General features: G+C 42.6%; 1 protein-coding gene across 10 annotated transcripts in view; it reads left to right on the forward strand.

Annotated features, from left to right (window-relative positions):
• The window catches only part of LOC149310106 (pituitary adenylate cyclase-activating polypeptide type I receptor-like), a 130,281-nt gene that overhangs the window by 25,288 nt on the left and 83,189 nt on the right, over window positions 1–21,804 (forward strand). For all 10 annotated transcript variants that reach the window (XM_089533710.1, XM_089533708.1, XM_089533707.1 and 7 more), the window contains one exon: window positions 20,318–20,468. In XM_089533710.1, coding sequence (XP_089389836.1) covers window positions 20,418–20,468 — 51 coding nt within the window. In that variant the 5' untranslated portion in view covers window positions 20,318–20,417. The remainder of the gene's footprint in view (window positions 1–20,317; window positions 20,469–21,804) is intronic.

The following is a 21,804-nucleotide window of genomic DNA, read 5'->3' on the forward strand; positions in this document are numbered from 1 at the left end:
AACCAGCTTGTTGTCTCTGGCAAGTTGAAAAGATGGGCTCTAAATAGTTTGCATTATAAAAATAAATTTCATAAATCAGGCACATTATTCTGTGTTCATAACGTGGTCTCATCACATGGGCTAAGGGAGAAAAGGGAGGGGGAATCTATTTTTTGGAAGGAGTTTTATTTATTCTTATTTACTGAAAGAAAGCATCAGTTCCAGAGAAGAATTATACAATTCAAGGCCAACTTTACACATATTCTTAGTAAATGTACAAAAATATGTATATTGTACATTGGCGGTGTAGTGGTTTGAACACTGGACTATGACTCTGGAGACTAGGATGCGAATCTCCAGTCAGCCATGAAAACCCACTGGTTGACTATGGGCTAGTCACAGTCTCTCAGATGCAGAAGAAGGCAATGGCAACCCCCTTCTGAACAAAACTTGCCAGAAAAAACCCATGATAGGGACACCTGTTCTCCAATAGTGACTCTACATTTATGTATATAAATGCATTAACTCTAGTGTTGTTGTTGCTGTGTGCCATCACGTTGTTTCTGACTTATGGCAGGCCCTAAACTGAACCTATCATGGGCTTTTATTGGCAAGGTTTGTTCAGAGGAGGTTTCCCATTGCCTTCCCCTGAGGCTGAGAGCATGTGACTTGCCCAAAGGCAATAAAATTTAGGCTGCCATCTCTCACATGTTGACTTACCATCCAGTTGTTGATTCAGAAGGTCTCCTCCTGTTGGACTTTGCAATGGGTCTTGTGTTGCTGCTGTTGTTATATGCCTTCTATTTCAGACTGGCTTATGTTGAGCCTATCCTAGGGTTTTGTTGGCAAGATTTCATCAGGGGAAGTTTGTCCTTGCCTTCCTCCAAGGCTCAGAAAATTGGTCTTGTGTGGGGTAACCCAGTCGGTTTCCATGTCTGAATGGCGGGTCCAAATCCTGCCCTCCTTGAATCATACAACACTCACAGCACTGCACCACACAAGCTTGTCTAACTACTTAGCATAGCAACTAGATTCACTGGGATTCACACTGGCTCTCAGGACTTAGACTATAGAGCAGGGGTAGGCAACCTGCGGCCCGCGGGCCGGATGCGGCCCGGCAAGGCCTTGGGACCGGCCCCAGCCCGGTCCTGCCGCCGATTGCTGCCGGAGCCTTTGGCCTCTCGCGTGAGGGCATGAGGCCTTTGGCCTATCAGGAGGAGGCGGGCAAGTGGCAGGCAAGGGGGGCAATTGTCTATAGAAGCCTCCAAAACATGCATTTATATTAACATTTTTTTAAAAATCAGCAAAAATTTTTGTGTGAACTCCATGTTTTAAAAAAAAATGTGTCCTCCATTTGAAAATTTTGTCCTACATTTGTCCCGGTTTATTTATCTAATTATTTTTTTAAAAAATTATTTAATTATTTATTTTTTGGCTTTGGCCCTCCAGTTGTCTGAGGGACAGCAACCCGGCCCCCGGGTCAAAAAGGTTGCCTACCCCTGCTATAGAGCATCGCTAGACCTCTTCTGAGAGGGCTATTTTAACCCTTAGCATATAAGCAAATGATCCAACATTGTGCTTTGCCATCTTCTTGGAAGATTTGCATGACTTTGTAGATCCTAACACTGCCCCTGTTGCAGATGGACCATTTTTAGCCCATAAATCATTGGTATTTTCTCCCCCTTGGTGAGATGATTTATTAGTTCCACATTCCACAATGTGGAAGAACCACTTAAGCATTAAGTGCTTCAAAAGTTTATCCTCCGATGGTTTGTCGGTTTCCGTTCCGTAATGAGTTGGGTAATTATCTATGCCTCTTCTCTGGTGACTCTTTCATTATATAATTATCATATAATGGCTTAAAAATATGACTGCACCTCCTATTCTGAGCCAGTTTAACTCTATTTGCTTCTTCAGTCTTGGACTTTCCTCCTTTTGATGGTGCTTCAATGTTGCCGACAGATGGAGAATTAAGAAAGCATGAGATGCATAAATCCAATTTTATTATTTTTTTCCCAAAAGAAATGTGTATTTTTTCGGGAAGAGATGACCTGGTTTTTTGGATTTATTAAAATGTTCTCACCTTTGCATTTGATTTTCTCCTGTCAAATACAATGACATTGAGATAGGCCAGTTGTTCAAGGAAACACCTGATTTATAGACTGCTGTGAACATGAACTTGGAGATGGGCTCATGGGTTGGATTGTCATTTTGCTTAACAGCAAAATATTTATTTGTTGTTGTTGTTATAGCATGTCCTTACTTTAGAAAAAAAGTGCAGTATAGTGGATCCTTGGTATCCACTGAGCTTTGGTTCCAGGACCTCCCATAGAACCAAAATCTATGGATGCTCAAGGCCTATTAAATACAATGGCATAATAAAATGGTGTCCCTTGTATAAAATGCAAAAGTCAAAGTTTGCTTTTTGGATTTTTTTTTTTTTTGGGGGGGGGGGATATTTTCAGTCTGTGGATGTGTGAATCTTTGGATAAAAAATCTGTGGCTCTGGAGGGCCAACTGTAATTTTCATTTCTAAGAAGGAGAGAACTAGAGGTGGGGAGATTAAAGGAATGAACCAGAATGGTTTAGTGGTTTTAGTGTTGGACTAGTATTCTGGGAGTCAAAGAGCACACTTTCTCAGCCCCAGAGGAAGGCAGTTAGAAACCACCATGAAATAAACCTTGCCTAGAAAACACTAGGGAAGGATCACCATAAGTTGGAGTCAACCTGAAGGCACATAACAACAGGAACAATGATTTTCTTAGAATTCTCCTCAAGCACCACATTTCCAATGACCTGACCTTCTTCTCAGCTTTATTCTCAGTTCAGCTTTCACATCCACGGAGAAATTGGAAGTTCAGTGGCATGGATGATCCTGACTTTGATCTACCTTTACACTTGAGATGCTTTCTCTGGTTCCTTCATAGCTGTCCTCAGAGAACAAATATTGGAGATAAACTTTCAGTCCCAGAGAAAAATTGTGCAAATTACAAGGCCAACTTTACACATGTTTCAGTAAATGTACAAAACTATGTATATTGTACATTCATGGTGTAGTGAATCATAGAATCATAGAACTGTAGAGTTGGAAGAGACCACAAGGGTGATTTGAACGTTGCACTGTGGCTCTGAAGGCCAGGAATGCAATCCCCACTCAGAGATGGAAACTCACTGGGTGACCTTGGTCAAGTCACACTCTCTCAGTTTCAGAGGAAGATAAAGGCAAACCCACTCTGAATAAATCTTGCCAAGACAACACCATGATAGGCTTGCTTATTCTTTGATAGTGACTTGACATTTATGTATATCAGTGGGTTAACTCTAGTTAGGACTACTAATAGAATTTAGACTGCCATCTCTCCCATGTTGACTTGGATGATAATCCAACGCGTAATGTTTAAATGGCTGGATTGAGACCTTCCCGCTGTGTGTGAATTTTTGCCTCCCAAATGGGAAGTGACCAGAAGGTTTCTGGATAAGGTGCATAAGGCAGTGTGGTGGATGTGGGATGTGGGTATCAGTGTGGAAAATTTGTGAAACCATAAATTGGACATATTGCACTTTGCCCTAATGCTGGGTGGCTCCATGTTCTGATCTGGTATCTTAATTTGCTTATATAGCTTGGGTATTATTAAAAACGTTCAGTTCTAAAAAGCCTGTCTGAATAATATGGCAGGACAGTTGCATCTGCAACTCCTCATAGCTGCCAGAAGGACAGTAAAGAGGGAGCCACTGTAGCCTCTCTAGGGAGAGATTTCCAAAGTCTGGGAGCAGCCACCAAGAAGTTCCTGTCTTGCGGTCCCACCAATTTTACTGTGAATCTCAGGGTCCAGACAGTCTCACATGGGGAGATGAAGTCTGTCAGATAGCCTGAACTGAAGTCGTACATTTCCCTGCAAGATTATTGAACATTTGTTGGGTGGCACAGAATGGCTGCATTCAATTGAAAGTGGCAGAAGCATAGTTGAACATGTGGTGCCATTGCATCTGGACACACATGTGCATTTGTTTGTGACTTTGCTTGTGCTCTTGCTGTCTTGGGAAGTGCAGTTGCACAACAGTTCTGCAACACAAACTGCACATGGAGATTTACATTGTGCAACCCCAGCTTAAGATCTTGGCCATTGGCATTAGGTCGTTTTAAAATGGATGTTTTGCCAAAAAATCATTTTTAATCTGAAGTTTAAAAATGCTTTCCCATTATTTTTATCTCCTAATTCATGGATTCACCATAAATTGACAGGTGACTTGAAGGTATGTGTGCACACACACACATAAGATAGATAGATAGATAGATAGATAGATAGATAGATAGATATCTCCATCCATTCATTCTTTAATTTTGCAATGTTCCCATTACATTTTCAAATTTTTTTCTTTGGCATAAGTAAGAACCTTATAAAATCAAATTGACAAATACTAAGTGCTAGAGACCAATATATGAAGCCTGGCTGTTGTTGTTTTTAATAATAATCAAGCACCTGGTCTAATGAGATCTATAATTGAGATTACTGTTAAAAAAGAGCAGAGAAATGTGCATTCACGCTTAGGTAACAGAAAGTTTAATTAATAGAATTAGCTTGACGATTTGGTTCCCTCCCCTTCTTAATGTGTTTTAGATCTGAAACAAGCTGTCTGGGCCCCAGCAGCCGATGCTTCCACATGAAACCACTTGTCACTGTCAAGGGGAAAATGAAAGTAATTCTTCTCTCTCAACAAACATGTCAGAGCCGAATAATGAATTAGGAATTAAAAGCTTAGTGGCTGCTAAATCACAAATGTCGGGAGCTGAATGTGGGCTCCTGAACGGTCAATGTTCACCTTTGAGGGAGCTCAGCAAATGAACCTTGGATTGAAACAAGGGCTGCAGCTGCACTGCAGAAATAATGCAGTTTGACACAGTTTTAACTGCCATGACTTCATGTTATGGAATTCTGGGATTTGTAGTTTTGTGAGATACTTAACCTTCTCGGTCAGAAACATCTGATTCCATAACAAACTACAAATCCCAATATTCCATAGCATGGAGCCATGGCCATTAGAGTGATGTCAAATTGCATTGATTCTGCAGTGTGGCAGAAGTCACAGATGAAAACTCTCCATTAAACAGAGGTGAGCAGAGTGAAACCTTGCAGATCCCCTGCCCAATGCTGTTTCTTATTGCCCTTGATTGTATCCCCAGAAAAGGATGAAGCCACCCACAGGGGAGAACATTCACTCTTTTAAAAGGTTACAGGGCCATCACTGCAGCATTTAATACCAAAAAAGGGATGTACTGCCTCAGTGTGGAGATAGACCTCTGGCAAGCCCACTTTAGTATTTTCTTCTTTTGCTTCCCTTAGTAACTGTTCCAAGTCCATGATGTTTTCCACTAACAGTATGGTGTCATCAACATATCTTAGATTGCTGATGTTCCTTCCTCCTTTCTTCACGCCTCTTTCTTCTGAGTCTAAGGCTGGTCTTAGTATGATGTTTTTTGCTTACAAGTTGAACAAGTAGGGTTATAATATGCATCCTTGCCTGACACCTTTCCTAGTTGGGAACCATTCTGTCTTTCCATATTCTGTTCTGAAAGTGGCCTCTTGTCCCAAGTAAAGATTCTTCGTCATGACTATCAGATGTAGTGGCACTCCCATGTCTTTAAGGGCATTCTATAACTTTTTGTGATCTATTCAGTCAAAGGCTGCATAGTCTATAGTCTATAAGGGATTATTTTGAACCTGTTTGCATTTTAATTGTATTTTTTATTGTTGTAACCCACCTGGATTCACTGTGATTGGGCAGGATATAAATAAATCAATTATTATTATTACTATTACTATTACTATTATTCAGTCTCTAGTCTATAAAGCAGAAGCTGATTTTCTTCTGTGTTTCCTTGGTACACTTCATAAACCATCATATGTTTGCAGTGTGGTCCCTAGTACCTCTTCCTTGCACTTCTGAGATTTCTCTCTCCATGTATGAATCATAGAATTATAGAATCATAGGGTTGGAAGAGACCGCACGGGCCATCCAGTCCAACCCCATTCTGCCATGCAGGAAATCCAAATCAAAGCATCCCCATTGACAGATGGCCATCCAGCCTCTGCTTAAAGACCTCCAAAGAAGGAGAATCCACTACACTCCAAGGAAGGAGTGTGTTCCACTGTCGAACATCCCTTACCGTCAGGAAGTTCCTCCTAATGTTGAGGTGGAATCTCTTTTCCTGCGGCTTGGATCCATTGTTCCTGGTCCTGTTCTCTGGAGCAGCAGAAAACAAGCTTGTTCCCTCCTCAATGTGACAGCCCTTCAAATATTTAAACAGGGCTATCATATCACCTCTTAATCTTCTCTTCTCCAGACTAAACATCCCCAGCTCCCTGAGTCTTTCTTCATGGGGCATGGCTTCCAGACCCTTCACAATTTATGCAGTAGTCAATGCTACAAATTTTTTCAGCATAATTTTGCTTGCATGGGAAATTAATGCTGTGGTCCTATAGTTGGTACAATCCTTTGTGTCCCCTTTTTGAGGAATGGGAGTGTATATTGACTGTTTCCAGTCTGTTGGACTCTGTTTTGTTTTCCATATTTATTGGCATATTTTAGTTATCTCTTGAGTTGCTTCTATCTGTGTGGATTACATCAATTCAATTGGAATATCATCTGTTCCTGGTGATTTATTCACTTCTTCAATGCAGCGATGTACTTTTGCCAGCTTCCATATTTTTTCAACATAGGTTTAATCCATACAGTATTCCAGCCACTCAGTGTAAGAGGTATCCAGTGTCTCCTTGTGCATTGGTTTTGTCTGGCAACACAATGGTGGTTAGATAGCACCAGGTGCCCAGAATGGCTACCAGTTGGTCAGGGGTGTACCAAAATAGTTCTGTTATGCTGTTGTCCAGATGGTAGACATTACCTTCCCAGATCTCCTGGTGCAGTTTTATGATCCACCAGCCTTTACAGCGATCTAAGCCTTGCAAAAAGCATCTTTTTCCAGGTAGTGTTGAAGAGGAGCCTGTAAAGCCTTGCCTTTAATGTATGAGAAGGGAAGAAGATCGGAGAATTTTTCTTTCCCTCCTGAATGACATTGCTTGGGGATTTTAGCAAAGCAAACCTTACGCCTCATTTGCTCCATCTGGCTGTTACCAGACAGAGGGAAGCTGCGAGGGACTGTGAACAGACCTCCTGTAGTGATGAAGATGCTTGCGGCTCAAAGTGCCAACCTAAACAGATCCCCTGGGTTGGCCTGTTGCAACGGATCCATCCATGGCCCCATTCCCACTGGGCAAAAATAGCGGCTTATTTCGCTGCAGTTCTGACTCGGATTCTGACTCGAATCTGACCCATCGTTCCCATTAAAAACGGGTGCAAACAGACCCGGGTTTTTTTACCCCTCTTTTCGTTCCCATTGGTATTTTCCCTGTGGTAATTTGAAGCGGGTTATTTTGCTCCCCGTTCCCATTGCCCTTCCAGAACTTCTTTTTTTAAAAAGCAGTTGTCAATCAAGTGCTTAAGCGCTTGACGTCACAGCCAATCAGCTGCTTAGGCGCTTTTCCCCTCCGGGAAAGGGAAAAGGGTGCCTCTATTCACCCCAAATCCCTTTGAGTCCCAGGCTCTTCTGTGCCTTCCCATAGTTCCTCTGGGAAAGAGAGAAGAGGAGCCTCTCTTTGCCTCCAATCCCTTGGTGTCCAGCCTCTTCTGTGTCTCCTCAGACTCCCTCTGGGAAAGAGAGAAGGAGCCTCTATTCCCCTCAAATCCCTTGGCGTCCAGGCTCTTCTGTGTCTTCCCATAGTTCCTCTGGGAAAGAGAGAAGGAGCCTCTAATCACCCCAAATCCCTTTGCCTCCCCCATTGCTCCCTGGGCTGTCTGGCGGGTGATCAGGCAGGCATGTACTGCAAAGCCCATCTGCTGCACTGGCAGAGGCAAAAAAAGAAAATAATAATAATAATAATAATAATAATAATTAAAAATGGTGTTCAATGGCTCTCCTCACACATCGGTCTATGAATGTGGAGCAGAGGAGAGGTTGCAGGGGGAGTAATGTGTTTACTGCGTTTGGAGCTCAATGTAGCACAGTCGCCTTACCCTGCTTCCCAATCCACTGGGGGAAAGGCTATGCGAACGGAAGAAAATGGCGCCGGCGATGCAGAAAGAGAACAAAGAAGGTGACACCCCCAGGCCAGCCCTTTGAGCATTGCTCCTCCCATCCCCCAGGTTCCCGAATCAGACACCCTTTCATTCCCATTCATTTGCCCCGAAACAGACTCCGGAGGCACAGGAAAATTCTCTAAAAAGCCACTATTTTTTTCAACCAATTTATCGACCTAAAATTCAGATTTTTCAGGATAATTCGATTCAGATTCGAATCCCAATGGGAATGATATCAGAGCAATGCGGGTTGAATGCGCGCTCAAATGGAAACAATGCACCCATGATTCGCATCCTGATCCGCGTTATAGGCCAGTGGGAATGAGGCCCATGAGGTGGCAGGTCTGAACAAGGGGCCTATCAAGCTTCCTGCTGGGCCAGTGAATGGTGTGTGATCAGAGAATCAAGTGTGATTGTTGCGTTTGGCTACTATGCAAATGATATGTAAACAGATTTGCTGTAAGTTTTCTGAACTTAGGGGCTGTGCACATCGACCTTAAAGGCTGGCCTGGGGGATGGAGTCGGGTTGTGGCGTCCACATGACGCACACCCCGACTCCATCCTTGGGGTAGATCCACATGGTTTATGGTGTTATGGCTCTCCTATGGCGCTGCGTCCAGCCATGGCACTGCAACTATCGCACCCTTTCTACTTTTTGTGGCTCCTTTTTGTGTCCTAGAAAGGCCAGATCAGGGCCGCGGCGTGCAATTGCCACAGCCCCGATCTGGCGCAGCTGAAGGTGGCTGCAAGCCAACCTTAGGGGTGGTCTGCACACCCCATTAGAGAACCAGCATGATGGAAAGGTCTTAATATTAGAGTAGGAGCATATCTTCACTTGCAAAAATTGCTCTGGGGTGCCCCCAGAGTACTCTGGTCTGGAATTTCTCCCCCTTACCGGCTTTTTTTGCTGCAGGTTTTTGGCTCTCACAGTGAATGATGGGTGGCCTCCATCCCTGTTCATTGCCTGGCACTGCTGTTGAGGTCAGAATGAGGTGCCCAACCATATTATCAATACTGAGTATCTCATTCTGACCTCAGAGCAACTCATGCTCACAGCAGCATTGATGGGTGCCTTGCAAGGACTGTGAGTGAAGGCAACGACCGTTGTCGTTGCAAAAAGAGCCAAAGACCCAGAGCAAAAGGTGAGTTATTTAAATGCAGGTTAGAGGGAGGAAGTCCCGAATGCTACCTGGATGTAGTGAAGACAGTCTGGACCTCATTCAGGGTTTTGACCTCTGTTTTGTAAACAGAATGCAGCAAGCCCGGGGCAGATTCAGGGTATTTTGTCCATGTAGACAAGCCCTAGGATATTGGGAGACCAGGGTCCCAATTAATCCTCTGGTATCACATTTTTCCAGCTGCTTAAAAATGTCCTGGTTTTCTCTTTCCTCCCACTTTCCCCGTTTATCCTCAGTTGGCTTTAGTTGCTGTCAACTAAGTTCAAGATCGGAAAAGTAGTTTGCACTCAGTTAACTCAGCAAAAAGGAGATTTGAGAGAAAGGGGCATGATTTTGCCCTTCCCAGTCAGCTCAGGCCAAAGCAAACTGCTGCAGCCTCATCTACCTTGTCTGTTCTTCCTCATCAATAACTTTTGCCTGGTTGTCATGTGTGAAATGTTGGGCAACAAACACATCAAAAAATGCAACAAAAGAATGACACACTATATGGTAATAGCTGCAAGACTTCTATATGCATAAAACTGGAAAACAGCAAATATCCCATATTTGTTTCAAAATTGGCTTATCAAATTATTGGACTTAGCTGAAGTAAACAAGTGGGCTTGATTTTTTAAAGACAAAACACAGTAATTAGCTTCATCAAAGACTGGGAACCATTCATTGATTATATGATTCAAAGATGGGGAAATATATATATACTTATGGGTTCAATTATTACTAATCATTTCACTTATTCCATTCTATTCATGTTTTATTGTGAATTTTGAAAGTAAACAACCATATAAGTATCAAGTTACATAAAAATATTGTTAAGTGAAATGTATAAATGTTTATGAGTAGTATTATATAACAAATTACTGAACTGGCAACTAATAGCAATGTTTAGGTACTTTTATTATTTGAACAAAAATTATTATTGTAGAGGTATAGCATGACAGTTAGGAAAGTCAACAAACAGGTAAAGGCCAGAAAAAGACGATAGAAAGGAAAGCCCAATGGAATGATTTAGCACCAACTCTATGAAGGTAGGAAGTCCTTGATGTAATGGTGTTGTTCATATGTTGGTAGTTTCAGCCAGCATGGGATGTGAGGGATTTGGCAGAAAGTGATGGGAATTTGAGCTGGATTTGTGGAGTTTAATGGGGTACCTGTCCTTTCTGAGAGCCAGCATGATGTAGTGGTTTGAGAATTGGACAATGACTTTGGAGACCAGGGTTCGATTCCCAGCTTGGCCATGAAACCCACTGGATGATCTTAGGCAAGTCACGTGCAAATCTCCTCTGAACACATCTTGCCAAGAAAACCCATGATGGGTTTACCTTAGGATTGCCATGAGTTGGAGACAACTTGGCACCCAACAAGAACAACCTGTGCTTCCCACACATCTCTGGGAAACGGCGTAGAAGTGTGCATATCTGCTTCAAGCATTATGTGCCTGGATGTTACTCTGAAGAGCAAGAGGAAAAATGACAATTGATAACAGTTTTGGACTGTTGATGATGTGGTGATATATATAAAAAATACTGCAGTGTCCTTGAAGTGTAATTAAAGAACCTTTTCTCTCTGTGTGTTTTGCAAAGAAAGCTTTCCAGCTGAACGCAAGGGTGTTTTAGGGTGGGAAGTATCCTTAATGCATGGGGATTTTCCCCCTAAAGGAGGGACTGCTTTTCTCAATTCTCGTTGTTATGTCAACCGCAGCACCCTTGTGTTAAGAGGGAAAGGAAGGAAGGGGGAGAAGGGGACTGAAAGGCTCTTTATTCCCACTTTTGAAACACATCCATGCTGGGGATCCATCTCAGATCACTGAGGGTCTTTGTTGTGTTAAGGAAATGCCCCCTCCTTTCACTGGATGTGCAGCTTTCATGGAAATCCAGCAATTCTGGGCATCCAGGTGATGCCAAGAAGCTTGTAGGAATACTCAGAGGAAACTGCAGTAGTTTTAAGCATAGATTTTTGTTGGCTTTTTGGATTGTGTGGCCATGTTCTAGAAGAGTTTATTCCTGACGTTTCACCAGCATCTGTTTTAAGCATATTGATAACATTTCTGAGCATGGGTAAACTGAGGTGGGGTGGGATTGGGGGGGCGGGGGGTCACGTGGCTCTAAGAACTTCAACAATTTAGCAGATCCTGCAGCACTGGCCAGAGAAATACTCTGGAAATTTAGTTTAAAACTGGTTTATAACTTTGTACATTTTAATTATATGTATGTGTCACTTCGCTTTATACTGTATCTGCTGGGATTTTGTTCCTAGATCCCCTGTGGATAACAAAATCCGTGGATGCTCAAGTCCCATTATATACCATGGCATAGTAAAATCGTGTCCCTTCTATAAGATGGCAATATCAAGGTTTGCTTTAAAATATATATATATATATATATATATATATATATATATATATTTTCAAGCTGTACATGGTGGAATCTGTGGATGGAGAATCCATGGATACAGAAGATGGACTGTGTTATACTGTTTTGGTCTGTATTTCTGTTGGGATGATTTGTTTTACAATTGTGTTGTATCATTCTATATTTGTATTACTCTTTTCTTCCTCTGTGTGTGTATGTATTAGACTATATTGGACTATATTGGCAAGGCTGGCCCTTTGCTGATGTTGTTTTATTTGTAAAAGGCACCGTACACTGATGTAGTGTACAAAATGATGATGATGATGACAATGATGATGACTTGGAGATTGCATCTTAATTGGCTCACTTGTAGACCGTATCTTAATTTCATTGTCTCCTCCCATTCCATTATATTTGCATTGCATGTCTGCAATGTCAAATACAAGCTGAGTCTTCTAGTCCCAAGTATTATCTGAAATACTGGGACTAGAAGTGTTTTACAGAGCCAGTGTGGTATAGTGGTTTGGGTGTTGCACTACAACTCTGGAGAACAGGGTTTGAATTCCCATTTGGCCATGGAAACCAACTGGGTGACTTTAGACTAACCACACTCTCTCAACCTTAGAGGGAGGCATTTAGCCTTCTCTGTCAGAGAGCTCTGGTGCCATAACAAACCATAGTTCCCAGAATCCCATAGCATTAGCCATGGCAGTTAAAGTGGTGTCAAACTGGATTATCTTGGCAGTGTGGATGCAGCTCTAGACTTCAGCCAGTTCCTCAGATGCATAGGTTGGAAAGGGTGAGTTAGAACAATGTGGGGTGGGGTGGACTTCTCATTTTCTCTACCTATGAAAGTTCATGCTACCAACTTCTCTCTTTTAGTTTTAGTCTCAGAGGTGCTGCAAGATCCCTTTTCATACTGATTTTCCAGACCAGCACAGCTAGGTCTTTGAATTTCCTCCATGCTGTTCTGCTTTGGATTTCTTTTATGGCTTTCCTCCTGCTTTAGGAGACAGGAACCATTTAATGTGATACGGAGACTGATGTTGGCTTGTTTTTTGCCTGAGCATGAAGCAACAGATGCTTCAAGAATCAGGGGAAGGTGCATGTTTTTTAACCTTTGTCCAGAAAGAACTGCCAGGTTGATGGGCACAATTGCAAGAAAGACTGACAGGCATGCTCTGGGGACGCTGCTTCTGTGTCAGGTTCCTCCATCAGAGGCCACTGAAGTGGAGGCAATTATTGTCTGAAAGACACAGCTGCTTGTATCGAAATAAGTACAAGGAGTCATACAGCGAAAGCCAGAGAAGCTGTTACTTGGCTTATCTGCGCCTCCTGCAGTTGAGATGCAATTTTAGAGCATTACATCCTTGCAGGAGGGTATGAAAGAACATTTGAAACAATTTGGAGGAGGAAAAAAAAACATGCGTTTTTCAGTGTCTGGAAGTTCCTGACAAGGTGAAACCTAGACTGACGAGAAGCTTCACTGTTTGAGATTAACCTGTGCAAAATTTGCTCCTGGTTTTTCTGCACAGAAAACAGCACAAAATAAAAATAAAAATGATATTTATTTTTTAAAAATAGATAAGAAACTATTTTCTGCTCAAAAATGAATGAGTGACATCCTGTTACTCACAATGCCTTACGATAGCTTGTTGTTGTTGCGTGCTTTCAAGTCATTTCCAGTTTATGGCAACCCTAAGGTGACACCATGATTGAATTTTCTTGGCAATTTTCTTAAGAGGGAGGTTGCCATTGCCTTCCCCTTAGGTTGAGAGAGTGGGACTTGTCCAGTGGGTTTACATGGCAACCGGGATTTGAACCCTGGTCTGCAGAGTCCTAATCCAATGCTCAGACAACTACACCATGCTGGCTGTAATACCTTACAACTTTAGAATTGAAAGACATAGCTGTGTTGGTCTGGAAAATCAGTATGCAAAGGGATCTTGTAGCACTTTTGAGACTAACTAAAAGGAAGAAGCTGGTAGCATGAGCTTTTGTAGATCTGAGTCTACTTGCTCAGATGCTGTTCTTTCAGTTAGTCTCAAAGGTGCTACAAGATCCCTTTGACCTTGTAACTATTTTTTATCAATTTTTTTATCCATTTACAATTGTGGTACCCTTGCCATGATTGTAAATGTAAATGCTGAGCTATGACTGGAGATCTGGGTTCAAGTCCCTGCTCAGCCATGGAAATCCATTGGGTAACGCTTTAGGCCTTTCATCTGTTTGTTCATGGCCATTGCTTCAGCTTTGATGCTGAATTATAGTCAGCCCTCCACGTTTGTGGCTGTTTTTTTTTTTTTTTTTTGGATTTGATTATTCATGGATTTGTTCAATATGTTCTGTCTGGGAATCGCTAGTTCCTCCAGTGGAACTCTGTGGTCAACATCTGCCAGAAGTTGCATTGGAGGACCTATAGATTCCTAGAGGGAAGAGATTTGTAGGTCCTCCAGTACAGTTTTATGGTTAACATCTGGTAGATGTTGACCCCAAAGTTGTGCTGGAAGACCCTGAGATTACTAGAGAGGTGTTCTTTCAGGTTAAAAAAAAATGGGGTTTTTATTTGTGGTTTTTCCACTTTCATGGGGGTTCTGGACCCTTAACCCCAGTGAATGTGGATGGCCCATTGTAATAGTTTGAAAATTCATGGTATCATATCATCTTTACATTAGAGAGTGCATAAGGAGAACCAATAATCGGATCTGAGTCAGAGGTTAATTTCAGTTTGGGTTACTAAGCATTAATTGTGGCATGTCTTGCAGGGTTCTCTGGAAGCTAAGGGGGCAGAGGTCAGTATTTGCCTATTAACATTTCAGACTAGCAGCTTGAATTTGAGAGAGCCTGCTGGGGAGATTTTCCACTTGTCTTGTTGCATGCATGCTCTATAGCACAAGGGCAGAGAGAAAACAAAGGCTTGGGGAGAAAAAAAGGCAATAGTCCAGATCATAATGTGTGCTTGTGCAACAGATAAATCTACACTCACTGGGGGTGCATCTGCACTGTAGAAATAGTGCGGTCTGATACTGCTTTAACTGCCATGGCTCCATCCTACAGGATCCTGGGATGTGTGCAAGGCACTAAAACTCTTTGGCAGAGAAGGCTAAAGACCTTATGAAACTGCAAATCCCCTGATTCCCTAGGATGTAAATATGGATAAGCACTTAAAGTGGTGTCAAACTGCTTTATTTCTATAGTGTAGATGCACCCTTAGTTACACCATGGTTGTGCTACACCACCGTTCCGCTGACTGCATACCTCCAACTTTCCCAATTTGTTAGGGACAATCCTTATTAATCCTCTGTCGCCCCCCCCCCCCCTTTCAGCTGCTTTTAAAATGCCCCAGTTTCTCTCTCCTCCTCCCACTTTCCCCCTTTTGTCCTCCGTTGCTGCAAATTGAGTTCAAATTGCAATGGTCTCAATTAATTCAGTGGAGAAGATGATGAGAGAAAAGGGCAGCACCTTGCCTTTCCCAGTAGATTCAGGAAAAAGCAAACTGCTGCAGCCTCTCCTAGCTTGTGCCATCATTTGAATGCTTCTTGACACACGTGTCCCATTTTCATCTGGGAACTGTTGGAAGGTATGTGAACAGCTGTGTTGTGCAACCAGTTGAATATCTTCCAATTGTGTCCTTAATGCTATATAGAATACACCACTGCTTCTTCTACAAGGCCAGTGAATAAAACATTTCACTGAGATGAGTGACAAACAAGGGCGTATCTACACGGGCCAAATAAAATGGTCTCACCTAGTTTTCACGGCAAACTTTCCAAATGACATAGGCTGCATCTGCACTGCAGAAAGACTCCAGCTTGATACCATTTTAATTGCCATGGCTCAATGCTGTGATATTCTGGGAATGGTCGTTTGTAGCAGATCCAGAGCTTCCTGATAGAGAAGGCTAAATGTCTCACAAAACTGCAATTCTTAGGATTCTATAGCATTGAGCCATGGCAGTTAAAGTAGTGTCAATCTGGATTATTTTATTTCTGTAGTGTGAATGCAGATTTATGGGACAATTGGGGCTGGATCTGGGTTTTAATTTGGATGAAAAATGTGGGGATTTATCCCAGTTATGGGTGAAAAATCTGGATATCTGTGCATGTGTGTGCATCACACTCCAAAGTGATTGTGGTGTGAGGCTGAGCAGAAAGGAGGAGGTCAGAAATATGTACATTGCAGGCATGGGGGGAAATCCTGAATCACCCACAACTGTGCAGATTATCAGACAAGGGTGTAAACTGTGTGGCTGCATCTCCTGAACTCGACTCCTTATGCACAGACAAACCCGTGGTTGCTGCAGATCAGTCTAAGGCAAACATAAATTGGATTTTCCCATCAGTGTAGATGTGCCCTAAGATATACAATGCCCAAGAATTCACAACTACATGTGAAATGGTTACCCATATGGAACCCTGCTTACATAGCCATGCGTTGAATATGTCTGTTGTACAACAGCCAACAACAGCAACAATAAAAAGGACAACCACATGAGTAAGGAAACTTACACCGATTTATGACAAGAACAGGAATCGAGCCAAAGCATTTACAAGGTAGCATAATATTTTGCAGAAGGAAGACCTAACTCGGTGCTGAGCTTCCAATAAATGAATTGCTCACAAACACTTGAAGAGGTGGTCAACAAAACATGGAAACATTACTTTTCTGGAACCCCATTTTCCAGAATGCCCCATCCACTATGGCCATAGCCAAAACCCTCACATTGCTGAACATTCCTCTGGACAAGGGAGGAAGAAAGGAAGCTAGAAAGAAAAAAAAGAAAGAAAAAGAAAAGAAAAGAAAGCAGCCAGCCAGGCAGCCAGCTATGGCACAGCATAGCATTAGAATTAGAATTAAGAATATTTGTAATTTTTCTTATCCTCAGCAAGAATCAGACATATCAAGGCATCTCAGATTTTCCCCCACACTTTCCAGCATGGTGTAGTTTGCCCCTTGGATTATGACTCTGAAGAGCAGGATTCAAATCCCAGATCAGCCATGTAAAGCCACTAGGTGACCCTGGGCAAATCACACTCTCTCAGCCGCAGGAGAAGGCAATGACAACCCCCTTCTGAGCGAAATGTGCCAAGAAAAACCTATGATAGGGACGTCATAAGTCGGAAATGACTTGAGGGCACACAACAACAACCAACCAACCAACCAACCAACCAACCAACCAACCAACCAACCAACCAACCCAGTTTTAGTGATGTAATTCTGTAACTCCCATGGTAACCTTGTATAGAGTCCTGGGATCTGCAGTGCAGGGAGGAATGTTTAGAGTAATCAGCCCAAGCGCTCTATAGCCTCAGCAAACTGCAGATCCTTGGATTCCATATGATATTGCCACAGCAGTCAAAGTGGAATTATATTGCTATAAACTGCGTAGTGTGAATGGGCCATGCCTCAAAAAGCAACCACTACAGATTTACTTGCTCTCTAGATTCCTTTTCCAGAGAGGCAAGAAGAGCACCCTCCTTCCTATCTTTTGCAGACACGGGAAGATCTTTTTATTCAAGCAGATCTTTCAGAACAACGTCTCCCCTCAAGGGAAATAGACTTGCTTTTATTTGCTATCGTTGTGTAATGGTTTATTATTTTAATTGGTTTTAATTAATTGCTTTTTAACTTTTGTATGTTGGGAATTTTTTTAATTAAGTTTGTTTTAACTGCAATACTATTTTCCCCAAACTGGGGAAAATGGTGTGACATTAATACAGTGGCCCCATTCCCACTTACAGATAAATTGGTGTGTGATCCAAATCGATGGATCAATTCAACAGTGGAGCATGGTTCCCACTACATTTGCCCCGATCACATTTTCCCCTCCAAAACAATCCACTTCTGGTTCATATTCACAAATGCATCAATTTAAAATACTTCAGCTCCAGATGGCTGAAGGGGAAATTTGAATCGATTCTGATCCGCATGTGGTTCACAGTTGCGCAGATTCGATCCATCGAAAAACCAGCATCAAAAAGGCGTGGGTTAAATGGGTCTAGCGCATGGCCCCCCTCTCAGAATCACTTCAGCCCTTTGGATTAAGTGGGAACCAGGATTGTTTGAACCAGTTCAAACCGATTCACTATCCGGTTTAAAGGTTAGTGGGAATGAGGCCAGTATTTCACATTTGGAGATCAGAGTTTGATTCCCCACTCAGCCATGGAAAGCCACTGGATGAATCACACACTCTCAGCCTCAGGAAAACCCCATGATAGGATCATCTTAGGGTCTCTGTAAATCAGAAATAGCTTTAAAGGCACACAACAGCATCTTCACATTTTGCATCTTTGGGCAAAATAAAAATTGTTAGTTTTTTTGCACAAAAATATTGACTATTGATTAGTCCCAACGAAAGTAGACCCACTGACCTAACTGTTGAATGGTGAGTCAACATGTAGACCTACCCAATTGATCCAACTGCTCTACTCTAGTCAGGAATAACAAGAGGATTTAGACCAGTCATTCCCAAAACCGGTGTTTTGGACTACAAGTCCCAGAAGCCCCAGCCAGCTTGGCAAACAGTCAGGAATTCTGGGAGCTGAAGTTCAAAATATTTGGAGGACCCAAGTTTGGGAATCTCTGATTTAGGCCCATGTCTTCTTTGGACCAAAATAGGAATAATTTTGCATAAAGATGTTTTTTCACAATAAATCTAAAATGTTAGAGAAAAATCATTTGCCGAAAAATGCAGCAACCCCCCTGGGATTTTGCATGGGGAGGTGCTAAATCTTTGGAAATTATTCGTTCATGTACAGAAGAATGTAATAAATGCTGGTTTATATTCCGAGGCACGGAGCCTAGTGAGCCAGGGAAGAAATCTTTGGCTTGACTGATAGATTTTTCGTTTTTTAAAGAAATGGAGGCAATTTTCCAATCATCAGAGGCTGGGGAAGCAAACGTCATATTTTTTAGAAGATGGGGTGAAAAGAAGGGGAAAAGGAGAGCGACTGGAGAGAAAATGCACTCTGAGGTTTTCTGAATCATTTCCCCATCTTCATTCAGTCTGGAGATGAGTAATACGGCAATTTTTCATCTTCGTCAATACAAGTCATTTGGGTTCCTGAGCGGAGATGTTTTGCCAAAAAGCTCCAGCCAAGATGAGGAAAGAAGGAATATTGAAGAACAATGGAGCACAGCAGTTGTTTCTGCTACACTTTTATTTATTCCCTGTTATCTTTATTATTATCTCACTGTTTTCTCACCAATATTTGTCTATGAATCTTGGTTCTGCTTTATCTTCAGGGATTGGACCATGATATCATGGAAACGCAGATGCAAGGGTTAAAAGGAAATCAGCCTCAGAACACATCAGCTGCATCCACACTGCAGAAATAATCCGGTTTGACACCTCTTTAACTGCCATGGCTCAGTGCTATGGAATGCTGGGATTTGTAGTTTACTGTGGCACCAGAACTCTCTAACAGAGAAGGCTAGATGTCTCACAAAGCTATTGTCCCCAGAATTCTATAGCACTGAGTCAAGGCAGTTAAAGTGGTGTCAAACTGGATTATTTCTGTAGTGCGGATGCAGCCATAATGATGGCCATAAGATGTGAAGGCCCAAGCAAGCATGATATTTTCACATGAAAATCACCCTTAATTCTCCCCAAATGTTCAAAAATAGCCCCAACTCTGCATAGAATGCCCTAGGCACCCTCCAATACCTTTATTTTTGTCAGAGTCCTTTTCAAAATGGCAAGAGAAAGGGACCCAACATAACTTCTGGCCATCATTTTGGGAAGGATCGCAACAAAGGCTGTACCTGCACTGCAGAAATAATGCAGTTTGACACCACTTTACCTGCCATGGCTCCATGCTGTGGAATCCTGGGGTTTGTGGCACCAGAGCTATCTGACAGAGGAGGCTAAATATCTCATGAAGCTACAAATCCCAGAGGTCCATAGCATGGAACCATGGCATTTAAAGTGGTTTCAAACTGCATTATTTCTTCAGTGCAGATGGCAGCCAAAAATAGATGTATTTCCAAGCACTGTTGGGGGAGTATTGTTGGGAGCGGGTTGGAGGGGGACAGAAACTATCAGCCTCGACAGACCGCTGATAAACGCCAGCCTCAGGGCAGAGTGGGGGCATGGCGTCTACACAACGCACGCTCTGATGCTGCCCTGATGCTCCCATCACGCTGTGAGACTGACCGCTCAGCTGGTTGTATCATGGCACTCCTATGGTGCTACGTCCAGATGACGCAGCAGCAAAGGAGCATTGAAAAGCTGTGGCTCTGGTGGCTATGACTCCCTTTCCATAGATAGTTTCATGATGTGGGAGGCAATTCTTTTCCGATTTCAGGTTGTGGGACAAGTTCAGTTGCCACTGGTGACAATACATTTTCAAACATGGGGCAACTTCTGGGAACTATTACTAGCCCTATATCTCCTCCTCCTCTTCCTCCCCACCTTCTTACCTTTATAAGCAAGAAAGCAAAATATTTACTAGCACTTCTTTTTTTGTACTTCCTACAAAGAACACACCATTTCCCCACCATTTTCTCCAGACTCTAGATGAGATTTTCCATTTAGATAGGAGGTACAGACATTAAAAAAAAAATATCCCAAGTTGTCCTGTTTAGCAGCATTATGTTACTTACACTTTTTGATGCCACTTTACTTGGACCTGTTTTCTTGCTCACCTTCTTTACGCATTTTTCTTTCTGTTTTCACAGAGACTTGAAGAGTCTAGAATAGAGATTTTGAGCATCTAGAGCACCACTGGAAAAGTTTTAATCCGCTTGCTGAACACGACCCCTTTGATTGTTTGTCAAGATGGCCTTCATCTGGAAGACTTGCATCTTTGCAATAATACTTCTCCCTGTGGTAAGAAACCCTCAAAAAGTTACACGTGTGCAATATTATAACTATACAGCATGTATTCTGCAAGAGGAGAGAACGTAGCTATAACAGCAACTCACAACCTAAAAATTGTTCAAGTGTATAGGGTGAAAAGCTGAGATCAATTCCTAAGTGCAACACCAGCAGTTCTTTAAAACGTAAGCAAGAATGTCTGGAATTAGGGAACTGAACATGGAAAAGGTTACCTTTTTTTGGATAAGAACACTATAGGTCCCATGCTCAGTTCGGCCACAAAGTATTTTGGGAGTTAGAAAACATAGGTAATTGCCTTCTGCTTAGCCAGACCACAGGTACCTCTGGCCCAGTGTTGTCAACTCAGGCTGGTAACAGGAGTCCTGGTGGTACAGTGGTTCCGAGTTTGATTCCAGGGCTCCAAGACTGACTCAGCTTTCCATCTCAGGTGAATGCGACGGTCAGGAACACCTGTTATCAGCTTCGGCTCATTCACCAGCTGCGCCCATACCTGGCCCAGAGGGACCTTGAAACTGTGGTACATGCTCTGGTAACCTCTAGATTGGATTTCTGCAATGCGCTCTACATGGGGCAACCCTTGTATCACACTCGGAAGCTACAGTTGGTACAGAATATGGCGGCCAGGCTGGTCACTGGTACTTCCAGGACCAGCCATATTACACCAGTGCTTAAAGAGCTGCACTGGCTGCCTATTCGCTTCCGGGCACAGTACAAGGTGTTGGTGATTACCTATAAAGCCCTACATGGCTTGGGCCCAGGATACCTGAAGGACCGCCTCTCCCCATACATTCCGCCCCGCACCCTCAGAACTTCTGGGCAGCAATTACTTAGGGTCCCTGGGGCCAAACTCTCCTCTACTGTGAGGAGGACATACTCCATCATTGCCCCGACCCTTTGGAACACGCTGCCCACAGAGCTCCGCTCGGCCACCTCCCTGGCCCAGTTTAGAAGGGATTTAAAAACCCTTCTATTTCAAACTGCATTCCCCGAGTGAAGTCCTAGATGGCCTCCCTCTCTCCGCTGACGGCAAGACGGACGGCTGACCAGGGGTTTTTATATTGTTTTTAATTGTCTTATGTATGTATTGTTTTTCACCATGTTGTTCACCGCCCTGATCAATGGAAGGGCGGTATATAAATAAAAGTTTTATTATTTTATTTATTTATTATTTTATTATTTCGTAGGTCAGTAAAATGAGTGCCCAGCAATTGGTTTGCAGATCGTTAACTACTTAGAGAGTGCTGAGTTCACTGTGAAGTGGTATAGAAATGTAAATGCTATTGCTAAATGATTACTCTCCAGGGTTCCCGGAAAGATTCTTTACTAG

This window comes from Sceloporus occidentalis, unplaced genomic scaffold, assembly GCF_023333645.1.
Source record: "Sceloporus occidentalis isolate IW3139 unplaced genomic scaffold, rSceOcc1.0.p SCAF_7, whole genome shotgun sequence".
Classification (NCBI taxonomy): domain Eukaryota; kingdom Metazoa; phylum Chordata; class Lepidosauria; order Squamata; family Phrynosomatidae; genus Sceloporus; species Sceloporus occidentalis.